At 37.8% G+C, this 22,482-nt stretch overlaps 5 protein-coding genes and 2 long non-coding RNA genes across 16 annotated transcripts in view; 4 read left to right on the forward strand and 3 right to left on the reverse strand.

Annotated features, from left to right (window-relative positions):
- Positions 1-517: 517 nt before the first annotated feature.
- Positions 518-1,795, reverse strand: LOC106299238 (non-functional pseudokinase ZED1-like). Its single transcript, XM_013735357.1, has one exon. The coding sequence runs from the start codon at positions 1,630-1,632 to the stop codon at positions 610-612; it is 1,023 nt and encodes a 340-aa protein (XP_013590811.1). The 5' UTR covers positions 1,633-1,795; the 3' UTR covers positions 518-609.
- Positions 1,796-6,139: 4,344 nt separating this feature from the next.
- Positions 6,140-7,612, forward strand: LOC106300779 (non-functional pseudokinase ZED1). The gene has a single exon (XM_013736995.1). The coding sequence runs from the start codon at positions 6,181-6,183 to the stop codon at positions 7,186-7,188; it is 1,008 nt and encodes a 335-aa protein (XP_013592449.1). The 5' UTR covers positions 6,140-6,180; the 3' UTR covers positions 7,189-7,612.
- Positions 7,613-7,635: 23 nt separating this feature from the next.
- On the forward strand, positions 7,636-9,395 carry LOC106300778 (non-functional pseudokinase ZED1). Its single transcript, XM_013736994.1, has 2 exons — positions 7,636-7,792; positions 8,005-9,395. Exon 2 carries the CDS (start codon positions 8,059-8,061, stop codon positions 9,175-9,177), a length of 1,119 nt encoding a protein of 372 aa, XP_013592448.1. The 5' UTR covers positions 7,636-7,792; positions 8,005-8,058; the 3' UTR covers positions 9,178-9,395.
- Positions 9,396-11,329: 1,934 nt separating this feature from the next.
- Positions 11,330-14,911, reverse strand: LOC106296698 (transcription factor bHLH60-like). 3 transcript variants are annotated; one of them, XM_013732899.1, is made up of 6 exons: positions 14,087-14,902; positions 13,887-14,006; positions 13,741-13,806; positions 12,712-12,780; positions 12,518-12,589; positions 11,330-11,751 (listed from the first exon to the last, which is right to left on the reverse strand). In XM_013732899.1, exons 1-6 carry the CDS (start codon positions 14,540-14,542, stop codon positions 11,569-11,571), a joined length of 966 nt encoding a protein of 321 aa, XP_013588353.1. In that variant the 5' UTR covers positions 14,543-14,902; the 3' UTR covers positions 11,330-11,568. The 3 variants fall into 3 exon arrangements, with proteins under 3 accessions (XP_013588353.1, XP_013588354.1, XP_013588355.1); XM_013732900.1 differs by lacking the exon at positions 11,330-11,751 and adding an exon at positions 11,762-12,355 and having other exon boundaries at positions 14,087-14,911; XM_013732901.1 differs by lacking the exon at positions 11,330-11,751 and adding an exon at positions 11,762-12,308 and having other exon boundaries at positions 14,087-14,910.
- Positions 14,912-18,074: 3,163 nt separating this feature from the next.
- LOC106297100 lies at positions 18,075-19,468 on the forward strand. Of its 2 annotated transcripts, none has more exons than XR_001261403.1 (2): positions 18,075-19,020; positions 19,130-19,468. It is a non-coding gene; the product is annotated as an uncharacterized LOC106297100 (long non-coding RNA). The 2 variants fall into 2 exon arrangements; XR_001261402.1 differs by having other exon boundaries at positions 19,135-19,468.
- A 192-nt stretch (positions 19,469-19,660) lies between these two features.
- The window catches only part of LOC106298885, an 11,417-nt gene continuing 8,595 nt past the window's right edge, over positions 19,661-22,482 (reverse strand). Inside the window, exons 1-5 of one of the 7 annotated variants that reach the window (XR_001261601.1) lie at positions 21,440-21,594; positions 21,021-21,149; positions 20,701-20,783; positions 20,214-20,597; positions 19,661-20,133 (exon numbers count right to left, since the gene is read on the reverse strand). Coding sequence is in view for 3 of the 7 variants with exons in the window: in XM_013735014.1 (XP_013590468.1) it covers positions 20,435-20,597; positions 20,701-20,783; positions 20,913-21,020; positions 21,092-21,152; positions 21,440-21,600 (576 nt within the window). In the remaining 4 variants the exon portion in view is untranslated. Of the gene's footprint in view, positions 20,134-20,213; positions 20,598-20,700; positions 21,153-21,439; positions 21,601-22,482 lie in introns of those variants that run through there. The other 6 variants (XR_001261600.1, XM_013735015.1, XM_013735014.1 and 3 more) reach the window with 6 other exon arrangements.
- Positions 20,719-21,332, forward strand: LOC106298887. Its single transcript, XR_001261602.1, has 3 exons — positions 20,719-20,807; positions 20,928-21,211; positions 21,312-21,332. It is a non-coding gene; the product is annotated as an uncharacterized LOC106298887 (long non-coding RNA).

Below are 22,482 nucleotides of genomic sequence, written 5' to 3' on the forward strand. Positions count from 1 at the left end.
TTTATAAATTTTTTTATTCATAAAACTATTTATTTCATTAAGTTTTAGAAATGGAAAGTGTAAAAAAGAGAAAAAATGGACAAAAAATGTTTTATACCAAAAGAACAACCATGCTGTTTTTTTGTTCCGTTTTGGCAATTTTCCTTCTTTTTTTTTTTTACAAAATATCAACTTTTATCGGTCAACAAGTTTGAAACTCACTCTTTTGCACATGGAGTCTGAATGATCAACACAAAACTTTCATGAGATTTTGCTTTGTAGCCTAATCTTGACAAACAATTTCAAGAATACATTCAATTTAGGCAAAAAAAAAAACACACATTCAAGCAGGTTTTCGAAACTACGCTTCCTGCTTTTGGATCTAATCCCTGATGCTAATATCCTTACTCCTTAATTCAACATGAAGCTTTTCTGGAAATGAGAACCATCTAACATGTTCTGCATGCTTTCAGAACCTAAAGATAGATTCATTTACCCTCAAAACTCTTTCTTAATCAAAATAAAAGTTTTACTCAAAAATCATATATCATATTAAATCACAAATGTAACAAATACACAACCGTATAACCACAAATATCAGATCTTTAGATCTGACCATCCTCAGAACAATCAAATGATCATTGTTTCTATTAGCTTAATCTCTTTCGCCACCGAGATCATCTTAGGCCTGTCTTCATTCCTCTCCTCGCAGCATCTCAATGCCAGGTCGAGAAACATATTCATCTGACCAGGCCTCATCTGGTTCGAACCACCCCCGAATTCAATAGGCTCTCCTCTCTCCTGCAGATTCTTGACATAATCAAGAAGCAATATTTCAGGATACAATATTCCGCCATCTGATTCATCCCAATATGCTGGTTTTCCCACGAGAAGAACCAACATAAGGATTCCAAAACTGAACACATCTGAATATTCTGTCAGTCTATCAGTCGAGAGATAAATAGGATCCATATATCCATAAGTTCCAAACACGTGCTCTTCTTCAGTCCACGTTTTACCCTCAGGGAGCGTTACGGCCTTGGAAAAACCAGTCAACTTAGCCATCCCATTCTTATCCAACAAAACATTAGACGGATTGATATTTCTATGTATAATGATTCTAGGGAAAGCCGTGTGAAGATAAGCGATAGCCCTCGCAACCGCTTTGGCAATCTTCAAACGAACATTCCACGGTAACAAAGGCGCGTCCTCGCAACCAACACTTCCTCGAACGTTCAAAAATCTATATTCTAGGTTTTCAAACACCAACACCGGACAAGGAAAGTCGAGACAACATCCCATGAGTTGGAGGAAACCACTGTAATTACTTACCCGAGACGACAAGACGGTATCATTGTACGGCGCGACTGGATGGATTTGATGCCATTTGTCTGTAAATTTCTTGATCGCGTAAGATCTGCCTTCGATGACGGCCTTGTACCAAGTAAAGGCTTCTGGTATATCATGGAGATAAAACTTGGGGTCGAAGTGATCTGTGGCCTTGGAGATTTGATCGGAAGAGAAGATTCGGATAGGGTTTGATACACCGTTACAGTCTGCAATGAGTTGCTGAAGAAAGATGCTTCCATTTTCGAGGAACCACTTTTTCTCTTTTTCCTTCTGCTTCTCCTTCTTCCTTCCCCAGCATTCCATTGACGAATGATGCCTAGGATTGCAAAATCTGCAATACCGTTGAGACAGAGACGCTCTTACCGTTTTTTTTTTGCTAAAAAGAAGCTCTTACAGTTCTGTTTTGAGAAAAATAAAAGACTATTGATTCATCAATACGCGTGGATCTCAAAATATGAACATCCAAGTCCCGTCCAACACGCCTACAAAAAGAAGACAACGTCAAATAAATAACAAACTTATATTGACTGAGATGATACATTAGATACACCTTTGGTCAGCTTAATATTTCTTCTAGTCTCCGTATAATATTCCGTTTCTTCACCATTCTTGATGCCCATGCCCGGCCCTGGCCTAAAGCCCGTAAAGCTTGGGCTTTAGGCGCTACACAATATATATATTTTAGGGGCGTCAATACTAGGTAATTTTCTTCAAAATTTTCATTTTTTTATAATAATTGAAAGAATCTAATTGATTATGATTCCTTTATTGATGATCTTAGTTTCTTTATATTGTATTAAATGATATAGTTATATAAATAGAGTAAATCAATTAATTTATTTTTCCAAATCGATGCCACACTCTTCATTTTCGCTCTTCTTTCTTCTTCTTTTATGCATTGTTCTGTTTTTCAATTTTGAGTAGAATTAAGTTGTTCTTGTTTTTTTTCTGGTAAAAAAGTTGTTCTTGTTACTAATGCGTTTGTAGAAAGTGTACTGGCAACAAAATAAGAAATCAGCTAGTAAATTAGAGTAATCTGAAACCAAAAATATTTTCAAGTAAAATGTTAAATTGTATATGAACGTTTTAGAATCATTATTTTATCGATATGATAGATCAATATATTAGGGTTCTTGATGAAATTTTTTGTTTGGTTTTAAGAAGTTAAGCTTATTAAAAATTGTTGTTGTTCCGTATTTCATTTTAAAACAAAATTTGGAGTAAAAAATGCTTCTAATTCCATTATATTTCTCACTCTATAATAGCATATACAACTATACAATTACTCTATAAATGAAATAATAACTTTATTTTTTTGTTCATTACTTTGTTTTTTTATTTTAAAACAGAATAGTGTTGAAATAAACTCAATTTCATTATAGAATTATTTCAGTTTGAGGAAATTTTTTTCATTATAGATGGCATAATTTTTTTAATGCGCTTTAGGCACCATAAAACTCCGGACCGACACTGTTGATGCCTCTAATCCATTCTTGCAACCTTAACCTCGTCTTTTCTTTCTCTCCTTGTTCTGAAGCTGTAAATTATATCTTCCCCAAATTGATTTTGTCCCTTCTTTTCCTTTTCTCCTTGGACATAGCTATGCAATTGATTTTGCTCTTGTTAATTTCATTGTGACTTATTTCCTAGTAATGACAAACATACATCCATAAACAGTACCTTTCAGTTTGTTTTTGTTCTTCTTTAAAGCTTATGCATGTCTCTGGGAATAACAAATGAAAGATGCAAAAAAAGAATGAGAAACTCAAAACTTGTTAGACAAGCCAACAAATACAAAAAGAAGAAAGAAAGAAAAACAAAGAAAAAGAAGGTGGAAGTGGTAATTAGACATAAACAAAATGGTTACAAGGAATTTCATTCAATTGCCACATCCCGTATTTTTCTTCTTCTTCAAGCTCATTCTCATTTTCTTCGATCTCATCACCAGAATCATAATAATAGCCTCACAGTCATCACCAGGTATAGGTTCACTCTCATCTCTGTTATTGCCTTTAAATGAATTCGACGTTATTTCATCACCATCAACAACATGTTGAGGTTCAGGTTCACTACCCCTGCCTCGGCGTAGTGGAAGCTTATTCCTTATCATCATATCAATAAGAGCCCTTCCAATATGGGGGTTTTACCCATTGGAATTCTAAACATGCATATATATATATGTATATGTTGTATATGTGTGTAATTGTGAGGCCCATGATTTTACGGGAAATCCAACCGAGAGTTTCTTAAAAAAAATGTTTTAGGAAACTCTCGGTTGGATTTCCCGTAAAATCATGGACCCCATAATTACACACACATACAAAATATACATATATATATATACACATATTTAGAACTCCAATGGATACAACCCCCTCCCCCCCCATTGGAAGTGCTCTGAGAAACTATTTTCAGTTTCAAAACTAAGGAGAAGAGAAAGAAATTTCAAACGCCTTTGAGTGGCTTCCTCTGCACACGCTTCTATAGTTTTCTCTCTAACCTAAATTTCGTTTGTTCTAAGAGTGGCGGCTCCGCGGCTGGCGGCGTCTCCTCGGAGGTCCCAGCAGCCACCCTCTTCTCGGATCACCGCGCACCAAGATGGTACAGCTCAGATCTGGTGGTTCCTCAAGGTACTTCTTCTCATCTCAAGGTGTTTCGAGTTGGTCTTGTCTCGATTGACCACCACGAAAGGCTTAGTGTTCTGATGTCTCGTCGGAAGTACGGAGGCGCACCCTGTTAGAGGACGATGGGGAGGTCGCCGGAAACCGCTTGTGAGACATCGGGGCTCGGGCTTTGTCTTCGATTACGGAGGATATTTTGGTGTCGGTGGCTCTTTATGAGACCCTTTCCAGCCCCACACCATATTTTACTCCAAGATGAAGTGGGAAATGGAGTATGAGTGATGGTGGTTCCTCGGTTAGTTTCTCACCGGCCTAGAATCTTCTTTGCCTTCCCCTTTAGCACGGAGGAGTACGTCGTGGCTCGGAGTTGTGAGGTGGTTACGATGGCATGGAGTGCGGCGGTCAGGGTTCGGTCTTGAGCCGGCGTGGTGGGGCCGCAGAGGGAGGGGGTTTCAACAATATAAGAGTTTGGTATTTAAATAACCGTTTTCTCAGATTATTATTTTACTCAATTTTTCTTACTACCAAGTCTGGATCAGATCTGAAACTATGATATTAGTTTCACTCAGTTTCACTCAATCCCAAGTGTCACTCGGTCATGTGACATCTAAGGTTACTCAAATTTGTTGGACAAAACTTTGCATCAGACCAAAAAATGGGTTTTGTCAATTTTTAAAGTGTAAATCTCTTTGCAACAGTAAAAAGCCACATTTGTCTAGGGGTGATGGTTCTAGTACGAAAATTTAAAATTAAAATTTGGGAAGAAAGTTGTAGGTTGTAGGTTGTAGGTTATATGTGTAGGATGCTTGGCCACTATAGGAGAGATTGTGCCAAAAAGAGACAAAATTCGAAAAAAGGAACAAATTCAACTTCTGTGATACGGTATGCCTTTTACGATTATAAAAAAAAATACTTTTAATAGAATAAAGATGTTTTCTTATAAGGAGAGAAAAATTGGATTTTGAGGTTACTATACTTACGAATCTAAAAAATTGTAAATTTTTAATTCACATAATCAATATATCAGCCCCATCTCTTGCCATATGCAAGAAGTGCATTTGCGATGTGGTTTTTCGTAATCGAGTTCTCACGTTAAAAGTTAGAACATTTAAAATTGTTGTTACGCTTAATGAATAATTAGATTTATTAATTAGATTATTGGTTATAATTTAATAAAATAAAAAAAATAACCAAAAATAAAAACAAAATTAAAGGTTATTTCTATATACATTTTGTTGTTATCCAGAAAATTAATAATCAGAAAACACATAACTAAAAATAATAATCAAATAAAATTTTAAAATTTATATAATATTGAATGATTTCAAAGATATATTTATCAATAATGAATATATCGTACAAATAGTTTCAAAATATTTATAATACGTGAGAATTTTTAAATGAGGATAAACAATAACTTATTATGATAATCTTTTAACTAGTAATAATTCAAGTATTAATTAGTAATTATAAATGCTTATGTCCGCATGTGCAAGTAAAATACCTAGTAAAATAAAATTTTGAATATGATCCAATCCATTGTAGCATACAGATCTGCAATATATAAACCATAAATGAGAATTTATCTCAATTTATTTTCGCTCTTAAATTTTTTGGCTTTCTTCAAAATTAATTTACGATTGTTCAAAACCGTTGCAGAAACCACTATACGTCCTCGCTCACTCAAGAGCTACATGTTCTGCATGTATAAACAGAACTATACGAAACTCGAAACAGCATCCAAAACCATAGTAGACAAGAGTGACAAGACAGTGTTTGGAAAACCACGTTATGTCTTTTTTTTTTACCATCACAACCAGTGATAAGCTCTTTAACTATCAGATGCATGCTTAGAGCATCTTCAAGAAGCACGTTATGTCTTTTTTTCCTTTCTAGACCATAAGTGCCAATTCTGCTTGATGATTACCGCTAAGGGAGACTGATCTGATATCTAACGCGCATACAAATTCCTATAGCATACTGCAAGATTCTCCTTCCAAGGGTTGAGAGATGGACACAGAAACTTTATCAGATCAAATTGGCAATAAAATAAAATATGCGGTGTTAAAATTGAAATATTTAACTGGGTCGTAGAATCAATATCGTAAACTTAGTGACTCAATGTCTAATATATTAAAAACCGTGGGTCAAATTAAAGTATCTTCAGAGTTACGAAGATTCAAAATCACGAACCTCCACATATCTCTCAACCATATCAAATATCAATCTAATGGGGAAGAACACGAAGAAGAAGAAGAAGATCAGATCGGATCTGAAGAACGGAGGGCTTCTACTAGCAGAGCTAATCGCTTCCTTCGACGGCAAAACCAATCCGATCCGCTGCTTCTCCTCCGATCAGATCCTCAAAGCGACCAACAACTTCTCCGAAGCCCAAATCATCTCCAGCTGGGGATACTTCACCTGGTACAAAGGCCTAATCGAAGAAAGACCAGTCTCCATCAAGAAATGGTCCAACCAAAACCTCTCAAGCTTCACCGAAGCCTACCGCGACATCTCCGTATCCTCCCAGATGAGCAATCACAAGAACGCACTCAAGCTTCTCGGCTGCTGCTTGGAGTTCGATCTCCCGTCTCTCGTCTGCGAGTTCACGGAACACGGTCCTCTCAACAGAGACGGAGGCCTCCTCTCGAGACCCTTGCCGTGGAGAGCGAGGGTGAAGATCGCGAAGGAGATCGCCAGCTCCGTGGCGTATCTCCACACGGCGTTTCCGGAGACTATAATCCACCGGAATATAAACCCGACGAACATCTTCGTCGACGAGGATTGGACGGCGAAGCTTTCTGATTTCTGGTTCTGTGTTGCGATTCCCGAAGGGGAGCTGTATGTGGAAGACGATGTGAAGGGTGTGATTGGGTTTGTTGATCCGGATTATTACTGGACGATGAAAGTTACGGAGAAGGTTGATGTTTACAGCTTTGGAGTTGTGATGTTGGTGTTGTTGTCTGGGAGAGCTGCTGTGTTTAACGGGCCAGGGGAGGCGCCTATGTCGCTTAATGATCATGTCTCTGAAGTGATGGAGAGAGGTGGGTTTGAGGAGGTTGTTGATAAAGAGGTGTGGAGTGTTTCGGATGGTGATGATGAATTGGTTGTGAGGAAGTTGCAGGTTGAAGCGTTTCTTAGGTTGGCGTTGAGGTGTGTAAGGTTTAAGAAAGAGGATCCGGTGAGTGGTATGATTGAAGTTGCTAAAGAGCTCAAGTTGATTGAGAATCTCTCGTAATTAGTCCTTATTAGTTTTGCTGTCTGGAAGAGACGCTGTCATTAACGGACCAGGGGAGAATCTTATGCATAATGCATGTGTGTGAGGTAATGGAGAAAGGTGGATTTGAAGAGGTGAGATTGATAAGGAGATTTGGAATGTTTTGGATGGTGTTGAATCGGTTGTGAGAAAGTCACAGGCTGAAGCGTTTCTTGGTACAAGAAAGAGGATCCAGTGAGTGGTATGATTGAAGTTGATTGAGAAGCTCTCGTAATTAGCCCTTATTAGTTTATATGTTCTTGAAGATTGTTAACCTCTTGGAATCTAGAGATGTGTCAATGTGTTTTAAGTTTTTGTTGATACTTGTCTTTGTCAAGAACAAAGATGCCATACTTGTTATTACGTGGGCAACGGAAAGATAGTAAATTTTAATCCAATGTGAACACATTTCGACTCATTGTGGTGGTTGTGAAAGTCAACTATTTTCTTTAGCCGACTAACGTGTGAACACGCTTTTGTCTACTAGACCCACTTTATTCGGTAATAAACTTAAGCCTAATGTGCAGTTTTTATATGGCTTCGTTCTCTTATTCTGCAGCGTTCATGGCGCTTTCCCTTGTGAGAGGTATGATTTTGATTCTGAATTTCCACTTCGTAGATATTATACTGGTTCAGATTCCAATTCTTGTGTTCATGTTTCTCTTTAATCTTTGGTGTTAATTAGCTCCACTAGTTGCAATAAAGCTTATCAACTCATATAGAACATTTTTTAAAACCCAGTCTACTTTTCTCCATTACAAAACCAATGACTTGAACCATTCTCTCTTTGTTTTTCAGCTGTTTGAGAACGGATTAATGGAGCCACAAATAGCTGTGTAGAGAGTCTATAAGATGAATTGGTTGAGAACAAACCGAACTGGAGGCAAGGCAAGGCAGAGAAACGTCAAAGAGAATGGGGAGGTGATTCTGAAGGAGCTCATTGAGTGCTGTGATGGAAAATGTAATCCTATCAAGAACTTCTCTTCTGATCAAATCATCAAAGCAACAGATAACTTCTCCCAGAGTAACCGCGCTTCCCGGATTGATATTTATTACCGTTGCTATAAAGGTATCCTCGATGACCGTCCTGTTCTCGTCAAGAAAGGGAAATACACACTTGATACGAAAGAGATTTGTCGAGACATAGCGATATCATCGATGGTGAGTGGTCATAAGAACTTCCTCAAGTTGTTGGGATGCTGTCTCGAGTTCACACCTCCTGCCTTAGTTTTTGAGTATGCGGAGATTATAACTCTTGGTCCACTAATTACATCTAACCCCAGAAACATGAGGAGGATAAAGATAGCAAGAGAGGTCGCAAACGCTTTGACTTACCTTCACACTGCTTTCTCAAGGGCTTTCATCCACTCAAATCTAGATCATTTCACCATCTTCTTAGACGGAAATGGAATCGCAAAGCTTGGGAATTTCTGTAACTGTGTCTCTATCCCCGAAGGAGAGGTCTTCGTTCATGATGATGCATTGAAGAAATACCACGACTTTAGGACCAATACCTTAAAGCAAACGCATGGACTTGGTGTGTGTTACGTACCGGTCATCGATCCTGAATACAAGTCAACCGGTAAGGTCACGACAACGACGGATATGCATAGCTTTGGAGCGTTCATGCTAGCTCTTGTGCAGGTAAAGGAAGTTGATGATGAGCTATCTGTGTCTTCGGATATGCTGAGAGCATTAGCTGAGTTATTCATCAAACCTCATGATGATGCTCGTTTACCGCTTCACCATCATGTTTCCAAGATACTGAGGAAGTTTGGGTATGCAGAGGTTATGGGTTCAGATATTAGTAGTAGAGACATGGGCAACGTGGCTGCTTCGCCGGTAAAAGAGTTTTTTAGATTAGCGTTGAGATGCATAGGATGCAACTTAGGAGACCCGTTGACTAGCATGATTCAAGTGGCTAAAGAGCTCAGACTGATTGAGAAATCTGCTTATGGAGACGTCAGATGAGCCATACTTCAAGTCAAGTCAGAGACGAGCAAGTTCACAGGTTTACTTCAGAAAGAGAAGTACCTGATAGAGAATCCGATGTCGTTGCATACCATCATGGGCTAACCATTTCACTAGCCCTTATTCTGATATTCATAATCACAATTTTGACATATACAGTTAAAGTTTGAATGAAATTATGTCCTATATTTTGATTTTCCTGCAATACCTTGTTTTGCTTTTTATACCCTAATATATTAATTTCCACATACCGTACTTCCTACGTCTGCAAAAAAAAACTGGTTAAAGAGAATTGGAACATACAAAGTTTAGTGTTAATGGGCTTTATAACGCGTACTAGCCTACACTTGAGACCATCTACGTTTAAACAACATTTAATACTAGGCCGGAATATTGTCAAAATTGAACTAAAGATTTGGTGGGTTGAGCCAATCCCGTGCAATAGTGCAACGCATGGACGACTAACAAAAGCCCAGATAGCAAGCTATCTTAATGGGTTTTCGCCCTAAAAAAATAGAGTTAATATCGTGTGGCCCGATGGACCACATATCAGATATTAAACTGATAAGAACAGATACTACACTTGATCTTAGCCAAAAGGCCGAGAAAGGTATGATTTGCCATAAGGGCTCAGCTTCTTATTTATAGTCCAAGCTTATGACCACTGCTTCTTTATCTCACCGATGTGGGACTTTAGAATAGCCTTCTTTCTATAAACAAAGATAAAACGATGACGTTCTGGGCTACTATTATTTTATCTCAGTCGGTTCCTTTGTCACATTGATCACCAAAAACACAAAGAATTGGTGTGTTAGTCGTAACAAGAGCTTCACTAAGAATCTCAACATGTTTGGCTCATATCTTACATTCACTACCACTGCAGTCTTCACTAAGAATCTCAACATGTTTGGCTCATATCTTGCATTCACTACCACTGCAGTCTTCACCTATTTGCTCATTTTGCTGCTTCACATTGTGTCTCGAAACTGGTGATACCAATACCTTGCCGATACCAAATGTACGAGGAGATTCCAGTTCGTCAAGCTACTCATCGCTCGTGTATCCTCTTAGTTGTATCACATATGAGTTCCTCGGCATTCTAGAGACGTCTCCTCCTACCTCTACAATTCTCTCTGCTACATTGATTGATGATGGTGGAACGTATGAAACAGGTGCTGCATTAAGGGAAGCAAACTCATCATAACTTCTGCTGCGAAATACTCTGACGAGGACGAGAAAAATAAAAACTCTGACGAGAAACAGAGAAACAAAGAAACAAAAGGGTATAGTGAGTGCAAAGAAGAGCACAGAGTTAAAGAAAAAGGATTTGAATCTTGTTACCTCGGCGTTAAGCTGTTATAGGACACTTCCAAGGGACATGATCAGGACAAAACTCATCAGGTGTGAAGTTTAAGAGTACCCTTTTCGCCGATCAACAAGTGAGAGATTGTAACATTCAGTAAACTTTAGTATCCTCTCATGTGAAGTGAATATACATAACGATCTAAACACATGTTTAATGATGTTGTACCGTGTTTTAAAGCTGTCTCCCGGATCCAAAACTTACGTCTCCAATAGGGATAGGCAAAACTTTGTAATCTATGATAGGATCGGAGACAGGATCCAAAGTATAGCGTTCGAAAGTGTTTTGATACAGAGGTTTGTTTTGAGATAGAGCGAGATCTCCAGAGAAGCAACTTCTCCAACCTTATTCAATGCATACATCTACGTACTGACATTCAGAAACTGGAACGTCAATTTTTTTTTAAACTTTAGAAAGAAAAAAACAATTTTCCGCTGCCGGGCTTCGAACCCGGAAAATCTGTCAATGAGACAAGTTTTAACCAGTGTGCTACAGCGGATCTTATGACTAGCTGTTATTCTTGAATGTATATAAATTAAAACGTTCCGTAGAGAATAGTTCAAGTTAATGGTTATGCAGTGGAGACAAGTTATTAGATGTCCACCAAGTCATTCTAGGTCTCTATACAAATTCCAAAGTATGAAAGCATAAGAACCATAAGCCACCAAACACTAGTTCATTGAATGTCTTCAAATCTTTAAATTGCAAATTTTTACATATTTCTTTTGGGTCTCAGACTTCAATCACATGTGCAATTAGATGAAAATGTAAATAATACACTGGGAAATCTGGTAAAAGTACGAAATAATCATATACCAGTTTTGTCTCTCTGAGTGAAATGATTGATACCTTCTTAACAGATATCTATTTGTATACAAAGCTTACACGATATATATACACATTCATAATCTATTATCGTTTTTCCCCAAACTTAAAACTACATTTTGACCTGATCTGGGTGCAAATTAGCATACATTTTGACCTGATATGGGTGCAAATTAGCAGAACCCACCATCAAACTGTTGTGGTCATTGGCCATGATCTTGATCCTCTTCTTTTCCCCAAGCCCGCTGGTTCAAGCCATCAAAAGGCCATTGTTGCGGTTGTTGCAGTTGCCGGTGATGATAGGACTGTTCGGTCTCAGTCACTTGATGAGGCCAAACAACTTGCATTGCGGTACCGTTGAAGCTCCCATCCATTAAGGAACCGTTCTAAAAAAGAAGCCAAACCCGGAAAAGATATCAGCTCAGGGATCATTCATTCATAGAGATATTAATCTAGTGTAGGAAGTCAACTGTAGTTGCGGTGTTATTATAATCCTAAAAGAACAAGGTTTAATGAGAGGGACCCCTAGCTATTTATTGGTATGTAATGTACAAGCTGTAAGCAGAAAGAGAGAGCATTTATTAACTTTAGATAGAATCCACAGGTGATTATGAGATTTGACCAAAAAAAAAAAAAGATAGGTGAAAAGGAAAAACTATGAATTTAATGAAACAACCAGATCTTTGGAAGAGACCCACAGACATTACTGAGGAATAATTTTTTTAAAAAAAATCTATCAAATCATCAAACCTCATCAATATACACATCTGACATGAGTCACAGAAGACACAGAAAGGTTTACAGAAGAATGGTGGTCCGAGTTCTGACCCACTAAGCTGTTTGTGTGCTGTAATTTTGCAGAGTGTGTGTGGGTGTGTGTTGTGTATTTATTTTCCCTGAGTTTTCTTCATAAGACTAGAAGCTGAACTTCCTATGCCATGCTCTAAAATGGTCTGAGTTTAATGTTTGTATCAATAAATAACCTAGAAGCTACCAAAAGAGGTATAAGAAGGATGTAAGTATTGTGCGAGAAACAAATGCTTATGCATAAGAAGGTCTGAGTTTCTTTCCTATGGTTTACTCAAATGAGAAACAAATGCTTATGTATAAGAAGAATGTAAGTAGTACTGTGTTAGATTAGAAGATACTTACTTCTGAAGCCAATATAGTGTCTAGATTAAAGTCGATTCTGGGGTTTACTGAAGCAAGTCTCATTGATAGCATCTGTGGGGAAAAAACAAGTTACAATTTGATGAGATTGTTGACCTTTTGGCTGTGTCTTTAAAGGCTATTGTACAATATATATAGGTATATAAAGAACAAAAATGGACCACGGAAAGTCTCACCTCTACTTGACGTTGTAAAGACTGGACATGGTTAATGATTTCATCCAGCACCAAAGCTGTACCTTGAATCTGCAAGTCAAAGACTTTCTGGTAAGCTTAGGATTCATATTAGGTTCACACTTGCTTTCACACAACCAACACCTTTCTAAGCAGCTACCTATTTGTTAAGAGTATTCAATATTTCAAATAGAAGAATACTCCAAGAAACATGCAAGAGGATGACCCTATATTCTAAAGTTAAAACTTTACCAAGTTTCAAAAGTGGTGGTTCATGGAACAATCAATCAAAGTCCTCACAGCTCACCAATAAATACAAAACAAAACTAACAAACACTGATGTTTGCATAACATCATCTCAATCCATATCTCACCAATAATTGCTGCTAACTTCTAACACCAGTTGATTAAATTAGCTGTCTAGGGGGAGTGTCACATCCATGTTTCCAACTAATTAGGTATGTGTGGGACTCAAAAGCAATATCATTTTTTGTAAAGGATCTCCGAAGAGTCATTGTCTTAGATACCTAACGTGTTAGAGACGATACTACCCCTTCCTCACCTTCCACACCAAGCTTGCAACTTTCTTTTCCCACTTATCAACCAAAAGATGGACCCCAAAACACACTTTTATCCACCAAAACCTGTCCCCCAAACCCAAAACCTTAATGGCACATTACAGCTTAGCATCCCCATTTCTAAAGGTCACATTCTCTTCATTAGTATAGACTAATACACCAAGCTCAATGAACACATTTTATTAGAAGAGGAAAAAAGAATTATAAAAGCCATCTCCAATCATCTCCCTGTGACTAGTTTTAACCTTAAAGCTAAGTGTGTACCCATTGAGATACTTAAATAATAAAGTTGAGATCTTTGGCACACTAGAAAACCACTTTTCTTCATATAAAAACTATATAATAGTATATTTTAACTTTTAGGATGAATCTATTAAGGAAATATTATGTCGTTAAGCACCAAATGACTAATTAGCATGTATATTGATTACACGTTAATATCTGAGAGACAAACCTTATCACAGCCTGGGACAAGTTCTTGTAACAACTTCATTCGTGCATTAATCTTCTCTCTTCTTGCCTATAATACAATGTTTAGTGATGAATTAGCGATTAATCAGCTGATTAAGATCAAAACTTTGTGAAAGATGCAAAAGTTACTCGTTCTGCTAAGCTATGGCTATCTGTTGCTTGACCACGGCGAGCTCTAACATGAACATACGGCAGCTTCTCGTTCTCTTCAGAGCTTTTGTTCCTCTTCTTCTTCGTCGAGCTTTTAGCCTAGGCATGTTATTGGACATGAATCACTCACTGTTCTGGAAACAAATGTAAAGAAAACCAAACGTGTGTCTGACTCTCACCTTCTTGTCGGAATCTTTCCTCTTGCCAGATCGATTGTTCACCGCTTGAGATGAATCGGTCTCAGCAGGCTCGGTTTTGACGCTGGAGTTGGAAGGTACCGAGCTCGTACCGGAAACGTTACCGTTTTGGTGATGCTCAGTGGAGAAACGAGCTGCTCGCTCCATGAGGACTGAGTTAGAAGGAAAAGTCAGAGTCCCGTAAGAGTGAAGCGGCGGTGGAGCGATTCCGGTGACGGCCGCCGCTTGAGAAGAAGAAGACGGCGAATCAGTGAAACGGAGAAGGTTTACGGCTTGTGTAGGCGGAAGCTCAAGCAACGCCGTGAACCCGCCGGCGTTCTCCGGAGGTAGCGCTAATTGTCGAAATTCATCTCCGAGATGAAGCGATTCAAGCCTTGTAGCTTCCCGGGTCGCCCCACCTCCGTAGGATCTAGCTTCAAATTCTCCGGTCAGATCCATAAACGGAAGCTCACGAACAACAACACCGACTCAATCTCAGAAGAAGGAGAGAGAGAGGTTTGAGTAGATAAAGGTTTGAACTTTGTCAGTAAGCGAGCATAAATCGCCGGCGAGGAAGGCGCGTCAATGGCGGTCAAAGAGTCTGCATTGAAGTTCACTCTTTCTTTCTTACAGAGCTTTCCAGAAGAAGGTATTGTTGTTTCTTAAGAGAGACTCTCTTTCTCTTTCTCTTTCTCTTTCTCTTTCTCTGTCTGAGAGATAAAAAAAAAAGAACTCCGTAGCTAACTTGAGTAGGGACGAAAGCAACGTTAGCTAGTGGAGAAGAAGACACTGTTCGATAGATAGAGCGAGAGAGGTGTAAACCAGTTTTGGTTTTCGTACGGTACGGTACGGTTTTTAACCCAAGAAAAAACTTTTTTTTTTGTTGGATCCTAATGGATATTAGTTGGGCATTTTGGGCTTAACCCATGATTATAATAATTGTATAGTACTATTATAAATAATTTACTGGGCATACTATATATATACAGTAAAAACTCTATTAATTTACAATAGCAGGACTATGAAATTTTATTAATTTATAGACTCATAATTTATAGAGTTATTAATTTTCAAAAAGTTTCATTTTTTAGATTTTTATACTTTTAGAATTGTTTTCTTTATGAAATAAGAAAATGTAGTTAATTTTGTCATATATATATATATTAATTATATTTTAGAAATTTGACTTTTACATCGTTTTTGTTATATTGTTTGGTGTATACAAAATATGTTTCAAATATATTAAATGTAATTTAGATATAATTTTACTAAAAATTACTCCCTCTAGTTTAAAATATAATAGTTTTACTTAAAAGCACTAATATCAAAAAAATTGTTAGTTTAAAAAAAGTATCATTTAATCAATAAATTTAAACCATTATGAAAAATCCATGTTCGGAACTATGCTAGGCGCTAGTCGGGCGGCAACCCCAGACCTAGCGAATTACCGAAAAATCGGTGAGTACTCGGAGATTACGCGGAGCCTAGTTTTAAATACAGTTTAATATATTTCTAATATATTTAGCTAATTTTAAATACGAAGACACATGTTCTTAGACATAATTATATATTTTTTTATATATATAATTTTAAACAGTCTCTTTTTGATTCGTCGAACATCTAGACTATGGGGTGTTTGGTACGAAAAAATTCCTAAATAAAGTAATTATTTGTTTGTTTTGGGTTTGATAGCTAATTGTAATTATTTAGTAATGAATAATTACGCAAAAAAATATGTCAATAATGAGTAAAAAATAATCAACTGTGTTTCAACTTTACACGACGAAAAAAAAAACTTAGGCGGTCCAGGCAGGAATTAGGCGGTCAACGCGGGAATTAAGTGATCAACGCGGGAATTTGACGGTCTTACGCGGATCAACGCAGATCAACGCCTAGCTACACCGATTTGGGCCAGCCAACCTCCGAACAACGCCTAGGCAGCCGCGTTTTTGAACATAGCAAAAAATCTAACATTATTTCATTGGTCACACAATATCCAATAAATGAAAAAGGTACATTGAAATAAGTAAACTACTTCTATTGTAAAACAAACTTTTTTTTCTAAAACTACCTACAATTAAAAACAGAGGGAGTATCAAAATATATTGAAGTATTAATAAAAATAGAGTTGAACTTCATTGTGAATATAAATAAATAATACAATTTTTTATTTGTATTTATATTAATCTTATATATATAATTTATATATAAATTATTAATTTATAATTTTAATGGGACTATATAGTTACATAAGATTTTTTAAAAAAATTATTATCTTATTATTTTATCGATTTGTTTCGTATTTTGAATCGGCCCAATTTAAAACAGTAAAAATTGATTAATTTAGCTTATTTATTAATTTATCGGGTACACCATTCTACCGTAACATATTTAGTCCAGTTTCGTAGATTTGATTTTCTTTTCTTTTTTCGTCAACAGATTTGATTTATTCTTACGCAGGACCAGCATGCTATCTCTGACCTCTCTTATTATTATTATTTTTTAACACTAGAAGATTATATTCATCAAAGTGAGAAACATACAGATTGATCCAGAGTCGGCGAATTTAACCAAAACCCCAGGAAACAAAGCCAGCTGATGAAGGACAATCCCTGGAAACTAAAACCGGCGGAAAGAAGATAATTCTCCGGAAACTAACCGAAACAAACACAGTGATTATACATTCATACAACTCAAACATAAGTAAAATCATAAACAACAAGACACTCAAGAAGCTGAAGAAGCTGGAAATCAGGAGGAGAAGAGATAAGCGTATCAACTAAATAAATTGAAAATAAATTGTTCAACTAAATAAATTGAAAATAAAATCAATAATGAGTCGTCTTTCATTATCAGTAGTTAATGACATGAATGGGTTATATCAGCTTCCTGACTTTTCACGAACAATGAGTGTATATCGAACTATCGAAGAATGAAAGCTTTTTGAATTTCTTTTTTAATGGCAATTTCTTTTAAAGGATGGAAGCTTTATGTATTTTGATTTTACCACTCTTAAATTTAAAAGATTATGAAACTTAATTTAAGTGTTAAGAAAAATCTCAGATTGATAGTTAAATTCGCAGCACATGAAATAAGCAACGTTCACACATTCAAGCTGATAACAAATAAAAAATTAAGAACACAAATACTAGAAAATTGGAAAATGGTTTAAAATGGTTTAAAATTTTAAATCGCTTTCATCACTTCTTGGTGCGTAAGGTATGGTGTAATGGTAAAGTCTCAATCAAAGCGGAAGGTACATACCATCATTTTTGGCATTTCCAATTTGGCAACGTACTTACTCTCCCAACGTCCGTTGCTTCTTTAGAATTGAGAGATAGATGTGTAGACTTCGTAGCCAATTCTATTACCAACCATAACAGACGTGATACACTGATACGTACAATATAAATATATAATACATAATGTTATACACATACATATATGGAGAAAATTAATGGGATAGCACTAAAAAAGTTTTTTTCACAAATATAGCTTATAAGAATAAAAATGACTAAAATAACATTTAATGTTTAATCAAAAGAGATAAATATACACTTATACCCCAATGGTAAATTAATTTAGACATTAAAGTTTAGAATTAAGGAGTGGAGTTTAGGGTTTAGGGTTTAGAGTTTAGGGTTTAGAGTTTAGGGGTGGAGTTTAGGGTTTAGGGTTTAGAGTTAAGGGGTGTGGTTTAGGATTTAGGGTTTAGGGTTTACGGTTTAGGATTTATGGTTTAAGGTTTAGAGTTTAGGATTTAGGTTTTAGGGTTTAGAGTTGGATAGTTGGGTTTTGGGATAAGATTTCAAGTTTTGAAAAATAAAAAAAATTAAAATTTTCAAAAGATAAAATGCTATTTTAGTCATTTTAGTTTTTGAAGGCTATTTTTGTGACATAAACTTAGAAATGTGCTATTTTAGAGATCTGCCGTCCATATATCTACATTATGGTCGAATATATATAGAAGATAAATTGAAGTATACACGGCTTACGGTGAACACGAATAAAAAAAAACCTCTTTCCTCTCTACCTTATCCCCAAGCCGTCAAAGTTTTCTCGAGTCTGTTCAGCTCCGGCCACCGGCGGTGGCGCGCGTGGTCGCCGGAGGCAGCTTCCTCTCCTCTTCATTTTTGTAATTTGCTCTGGTTTGCCATTTTTCCTTGTCATTGTCGTTTTGCTCGGTTCTGTGGTTGGTGCTCCGGTTCGGTTTTTCTAGATTTGCTCCGGGGAAGTTTAGATCCGTGGCTTGGGGCTTCTGTTCTGGAGTTTCGGCACGGCGGTGAGGGTTCTTGGGCTGCCGGAGTCGGCTTTTAGGGTGAACGTTTCGGTGGATCTAGGTTTTCTCCTTCTCGGTGTTTTCGAAGCTTTCCGTGTTGTTGGCAGGTGGGTCCGTCGACATCTCTCTCCTCCAGTTCGGTAAGTGCTTTTTGCGAAGTAGTATTCGTCGTGGAGAGGAGTCCTGGCTTTCTTCCTTTCCCTTGCTTGGCGTCTCGCATCGGAAGGGGGTTCGATCTTGGCTCAAGGGAGGTGATAGATTTCTTCTATCGGTTCGTGCACAGAGGTCTGATGGCTGTGTGGTTGTCGAGCTTCTGTGACTCCATGTCTGCAACTTCTTCCCGGATGGTTGGTTTGTCGTCTATGGCTTTTTCAAACTTCTGGTTTGGTGGTTGCTCTCTCTTTGTTGTTGTGTCTTATCTCTTGTGTCCAGGTTCTCTGCCTTCGGGGCAAGACGTCGATTTGAAGCGTCAGTGTGTCATCTGTCTCTCCTTCGGCGATGGAGACTTGTTTCTACTTTGTTCATCCATGTGCATGAGTTGCCAATGGTGTGATCAGGTAGAACTTTGTTGTTCTCTATTTCAGGTTCTGGTGTTCGTTATGGTTGGTGCCTCTTCGCAGCCTGTTTTGTTCGAATAAGGTGTTCGGGTCTTCAGGTGGTACGTGTCCTCGACTTGTGCTTTCCTTGGAGGCTTGTTCTGTTTGCTCGTCCTTGGCTTTGCTAGTGCTTGGCCGCAGGTTTTTGCTGTCTGACAGTCTTGGTTGTAGTTTAGAAGGACATATGCGAGCTGTTTTTGGGGGAGTCTTATCATAAAGAGCGGATCATCGGGCAAACCAATTTCTACCGGGTTATGACTCTTGGTTTCACTGTGGCTTCTCCTTCTGCGGCTTCTCCTTCTGCGGCAAGCGGGTTGTTTCGACTAGGCGAGGCCAGTGGTAAGCTGTGTCTACTTGTTGTGTCGGCCCAAATCAGTCTAAGTCGAGTCTTTATTTAGTTGTACCTTTGTTTCATCCGCTTCTCGTTTCTTTTGTATTTCTGTCAAAAATTGAAAAATTGGTATTAATATGTTAACATTTTTACCAAAAAAAATGAGAAATTACTTATAATGACTCAAATTATACATGGAATTACTAGACTAACTCATAAAACTAGACTAAATCATAGGGCAAACGAAAGTACAAAAATACTCAATCTTCATTACTTTGCTATTATAAATTACTAGGGGCGTAGCCTTGCGCAAGCGCAGGGTCGTTGACGTAAGTTGTTGCTCTATCTAAATCTATGGAGGTGATGAAGTGTTTTTGAAGTTTTGTGCTGGTGTTGTTATTGACTCTCCAAATTTTTTGTTGTTCAAAGTAAAGTACTTATTATTCTCAACCCTACAAAGGGAACTCTGAGTCAAATAAAAAAATCATAATAACCAAAAAAGAAATGACACCGTTTTAGGAAAATAAAAGTCTTATCTTATGAAATGTGAGAAATTTTTGAAGACTGGAATGCAAGGTTTCAGTGAGCGTAACTTCATAGTCAATCACTCTTAGAACTTGATAATTTCATCGTTTCTCTTCTTCTTTGTCGAGCGCCTTTCCTCTCATGTTTTCTGTTCAGCTACAGGTGCCTCATTTCATCCATTTGGAGCAGATGTTTGCCCAGCAACATTCACATCAGCAATGTTGCATCTAATGTCCAAGTCCCTTCTGTTCTCAGCTAGATGGCATATTTTAACAGCTCCACCACCAGGCATATCATCACCAGGGTTGTTATCACCACCCTAGCCCATTAACAATGTCAAACAATGATAACAATCATTCATAGTTTCTGGACAAGGCTTAAATAAATTAATGGGCTTACTTGGTTCTCAAAATTGGTTGTGGTCGACATCGGTGAGTATCGTAAATGCGAGATACAGTGAAACTCTGATGTTTATATAAGAACTTGAGCCGAGAGAACTTCAACTGGAAGGTGCGACCAACAATGTCCTCTATGCATTGTGGCAAGGCCCAACTCTGGGGGGTCTCGGAGACCTGCGTTTTCTGGAGACGAATAATATTTCAGGTACTTGAATTTTATGTTTACGAATGACAAAGACAGAGAATTGAGAGCAAGTTGTTCAAGATTACCATTTGTTGAGAGATCTCTGCAGCTCTGATATTAGTCAGCTTACTTATATCAGAGTCGAAAGCTACAAACTCAGCAAAGTCAGATGCTAAGGAGACGGTCATCTGGACACGGTACCTAGCTCGCATTTACAATTTCATAGGGTGACGTATAATGTCAATAAGGGTTAACTATCAAAGAAGATGGAAGGATGAATAATAATATGTTGTAAATATATTACCTCAAACTCCAACATTGCAGTTTGGACCATCCATTCGCTGTATAAATGCCAACAACTGCCCCTGTGCATGGGAACTCAACGGCCTGCAGCGTTGGGAGTTTAGAAAGGTACACATTAGTCGTTCCATTTACTTATGGCGAAATGTTTATTATATGTTTATTCAAAACGAATATATTAAGCTCAGCCAAGGTGATATTCTATCTTCCTCACACCACCATATTTTGTAGCTTTAGAAGTTGACGCCTGTGAACAATTCTCTCCCTTCCTGAGTAATTTGTCTCCTTTAAGAAGCCCAAGAAGAAGATGGGAAAAGAGCTCACCTGCACACAGGAAGTCTGCTTCAGCGGATTTCATGAAGGCTGTGCACATCAAGAGATAAACTTGAGCCTACCAACGCATGCAATGGAAAATGATGATTTTCCAGTCTCTGCAACCAACCGCAAGTGAACCTACTGATAAAGATGTTGAGTTGAGGATGGAACTGCTAACTAAAATAAAATCTGTGCTGCAGGTAAAATATTATTTTTGTCCTATTGTAAGGCTCTTTGTTAATTCTTTTTCGAGAATAATGCAATTAATCTAATAACCTGCCAATCTTCCTGAGTCTGCAGATGATATAATGGCAAATCCATAAAAAAAACACGAAGCCAGATGCTAGCTTCCTGGATGGACAATAAGAGTGACTACTATAGATGACCACCAATCACATTATACATTTGTTAGCAAACGGAACTTGTACCTTTCTATTCGGAGCGCTGCCATTATGAACAGAACACCATTAGCAGCAATTACGTCAATTAACCTCTTTGAATCAGGCTCACGCAGCTGGTTCGTTGTCTCTTTTGTTCTAAACTTTTGCGGATGAAATACAAAATTAATAGTTGAGATGGGATCCTCACAGTTAACTTGAAGAGAAGAAGTGGAGAAGCAAAGGTGATGAGTTGAGTTGGTGCTTGTGCAAAGATAGGGCAAGTCCTTCAGGGATTGTCTACTAAGCTTCAGGAGGGTCTGAGGATGTCCAGAAGTGATCTGATGGTTGTGCAAAGATAGGGCCAAGTCAGGAGAGGCTTAGGAGTATCTTTGGGAGCAGGTGGTCGAGTGTGCAAACTTAGGGCGAGGCCGTACGGATTTGGTACGGACGTGTACGGACCGTACGGATCCGTACGGACCTGTCCCGACCCGAAAGTTCATAACTCGACCATTTCAGAAGTTATGAAGTTGGTGCAAAAATAGGGCGTAGGTCAGCTCTTAAGAGAAGAAGACAAAACAAGCTCTTAAGAGAAGAAGACAAAAGATGCTCTTAAGAGAAGAAGACAAACAAGATAAGGTGTTGTGATATGATTGGAGAGTTTGGTCATGGGACAGGCTGGCTTGGACTGTAAAGGCAAGGGGAGCCACGACCATGAACCTAGACTGATTTGTGGACAGATTAGGAGGAGCCTAAGGAGAGCCAATCACAGCACAACCTTGGTTTGAATTAAAGATAGGCGCCAGCTGCTTCAGCCAATCAGATTCAACTACACAGATTGCAACAAGACCAGCTCATCTACACCATCCATTCCTCTTAAGTTATTTACAGCCATTAGATATAGGTTTATGATGTCTCAGATTGTAAAAGTCTATATAAACAGATGTATATGGCGATTTGTAACTCTTAAGAGAGTTAGGGGGATTTCCCCTTCTCCTTCATAGTCTTTGGTTACTTTGAATCTCCCAATCTCTATTCTCTGGTTACCTAATCTCTCAATCTCTCTAATCTCTCAATCTCTCACCCAAAGTCTC

Source organism: Brassica oleracea, chromosome C6 (assembly GCF_000695525.1).
Source record: "Brassica oleracea var. oleracea cultivar TO1000 chromosome C6, BOL, whole genome shotgun sequence".
NCBI lineage: Eukaryota > Viridiplantae > Streptophyta > Magnoliopsida > Brassicales > Brassicaceae > Brassica > Brassica oleracea.

Excerpts from the sequence above, each read along its gene's own strand:
- LOC106299238 (XM_013735357.1), bottom strand. The coding sequence starts at position 1,632 with ATGGAATGCTGGGGAAGGAAGAAGGAGAAGCAGAAGGAAAAAGAGAAA.
- LOC106300779 (XM_013736995.1), top strand. The coding sequence starts at position 6,181 with ATGGGGAAGAACACGAAGAAGAAGAAGAAGATCAGATCGGATCTGAAG.
- LOC106300778 (XM_013736994.1), top strand. The coding sequence starts at position 8,059 with ATGAATTGGTTGAGAACAAACCGAACTGGAGGCAAGGCAAGGCAGAGA.
- LOC106296698 (XM_013732899.1), bottom strand. The coding sequence starts at position 14,542 with ATGGATCTGACCGGAGAATTTGAAGCTAGATCCTACGGAGGTGGGGCG. Across the intron at positions 14,007-14,086 it reads GGAAAGATTCCGACAAGAAG|GCTAAAAGCTCGACGAAGAA; the intron begins GTGAGAGTCAGA and ends TAACATGCCTAG. Across the intron at positions 11,752-12,517 it reads ACACTATATTGGCTTCAGAA|AACGGTTCCTTAATGGATGG; the intron begins GTAAGTATCTTC and ends CTTCTTTTTTAG.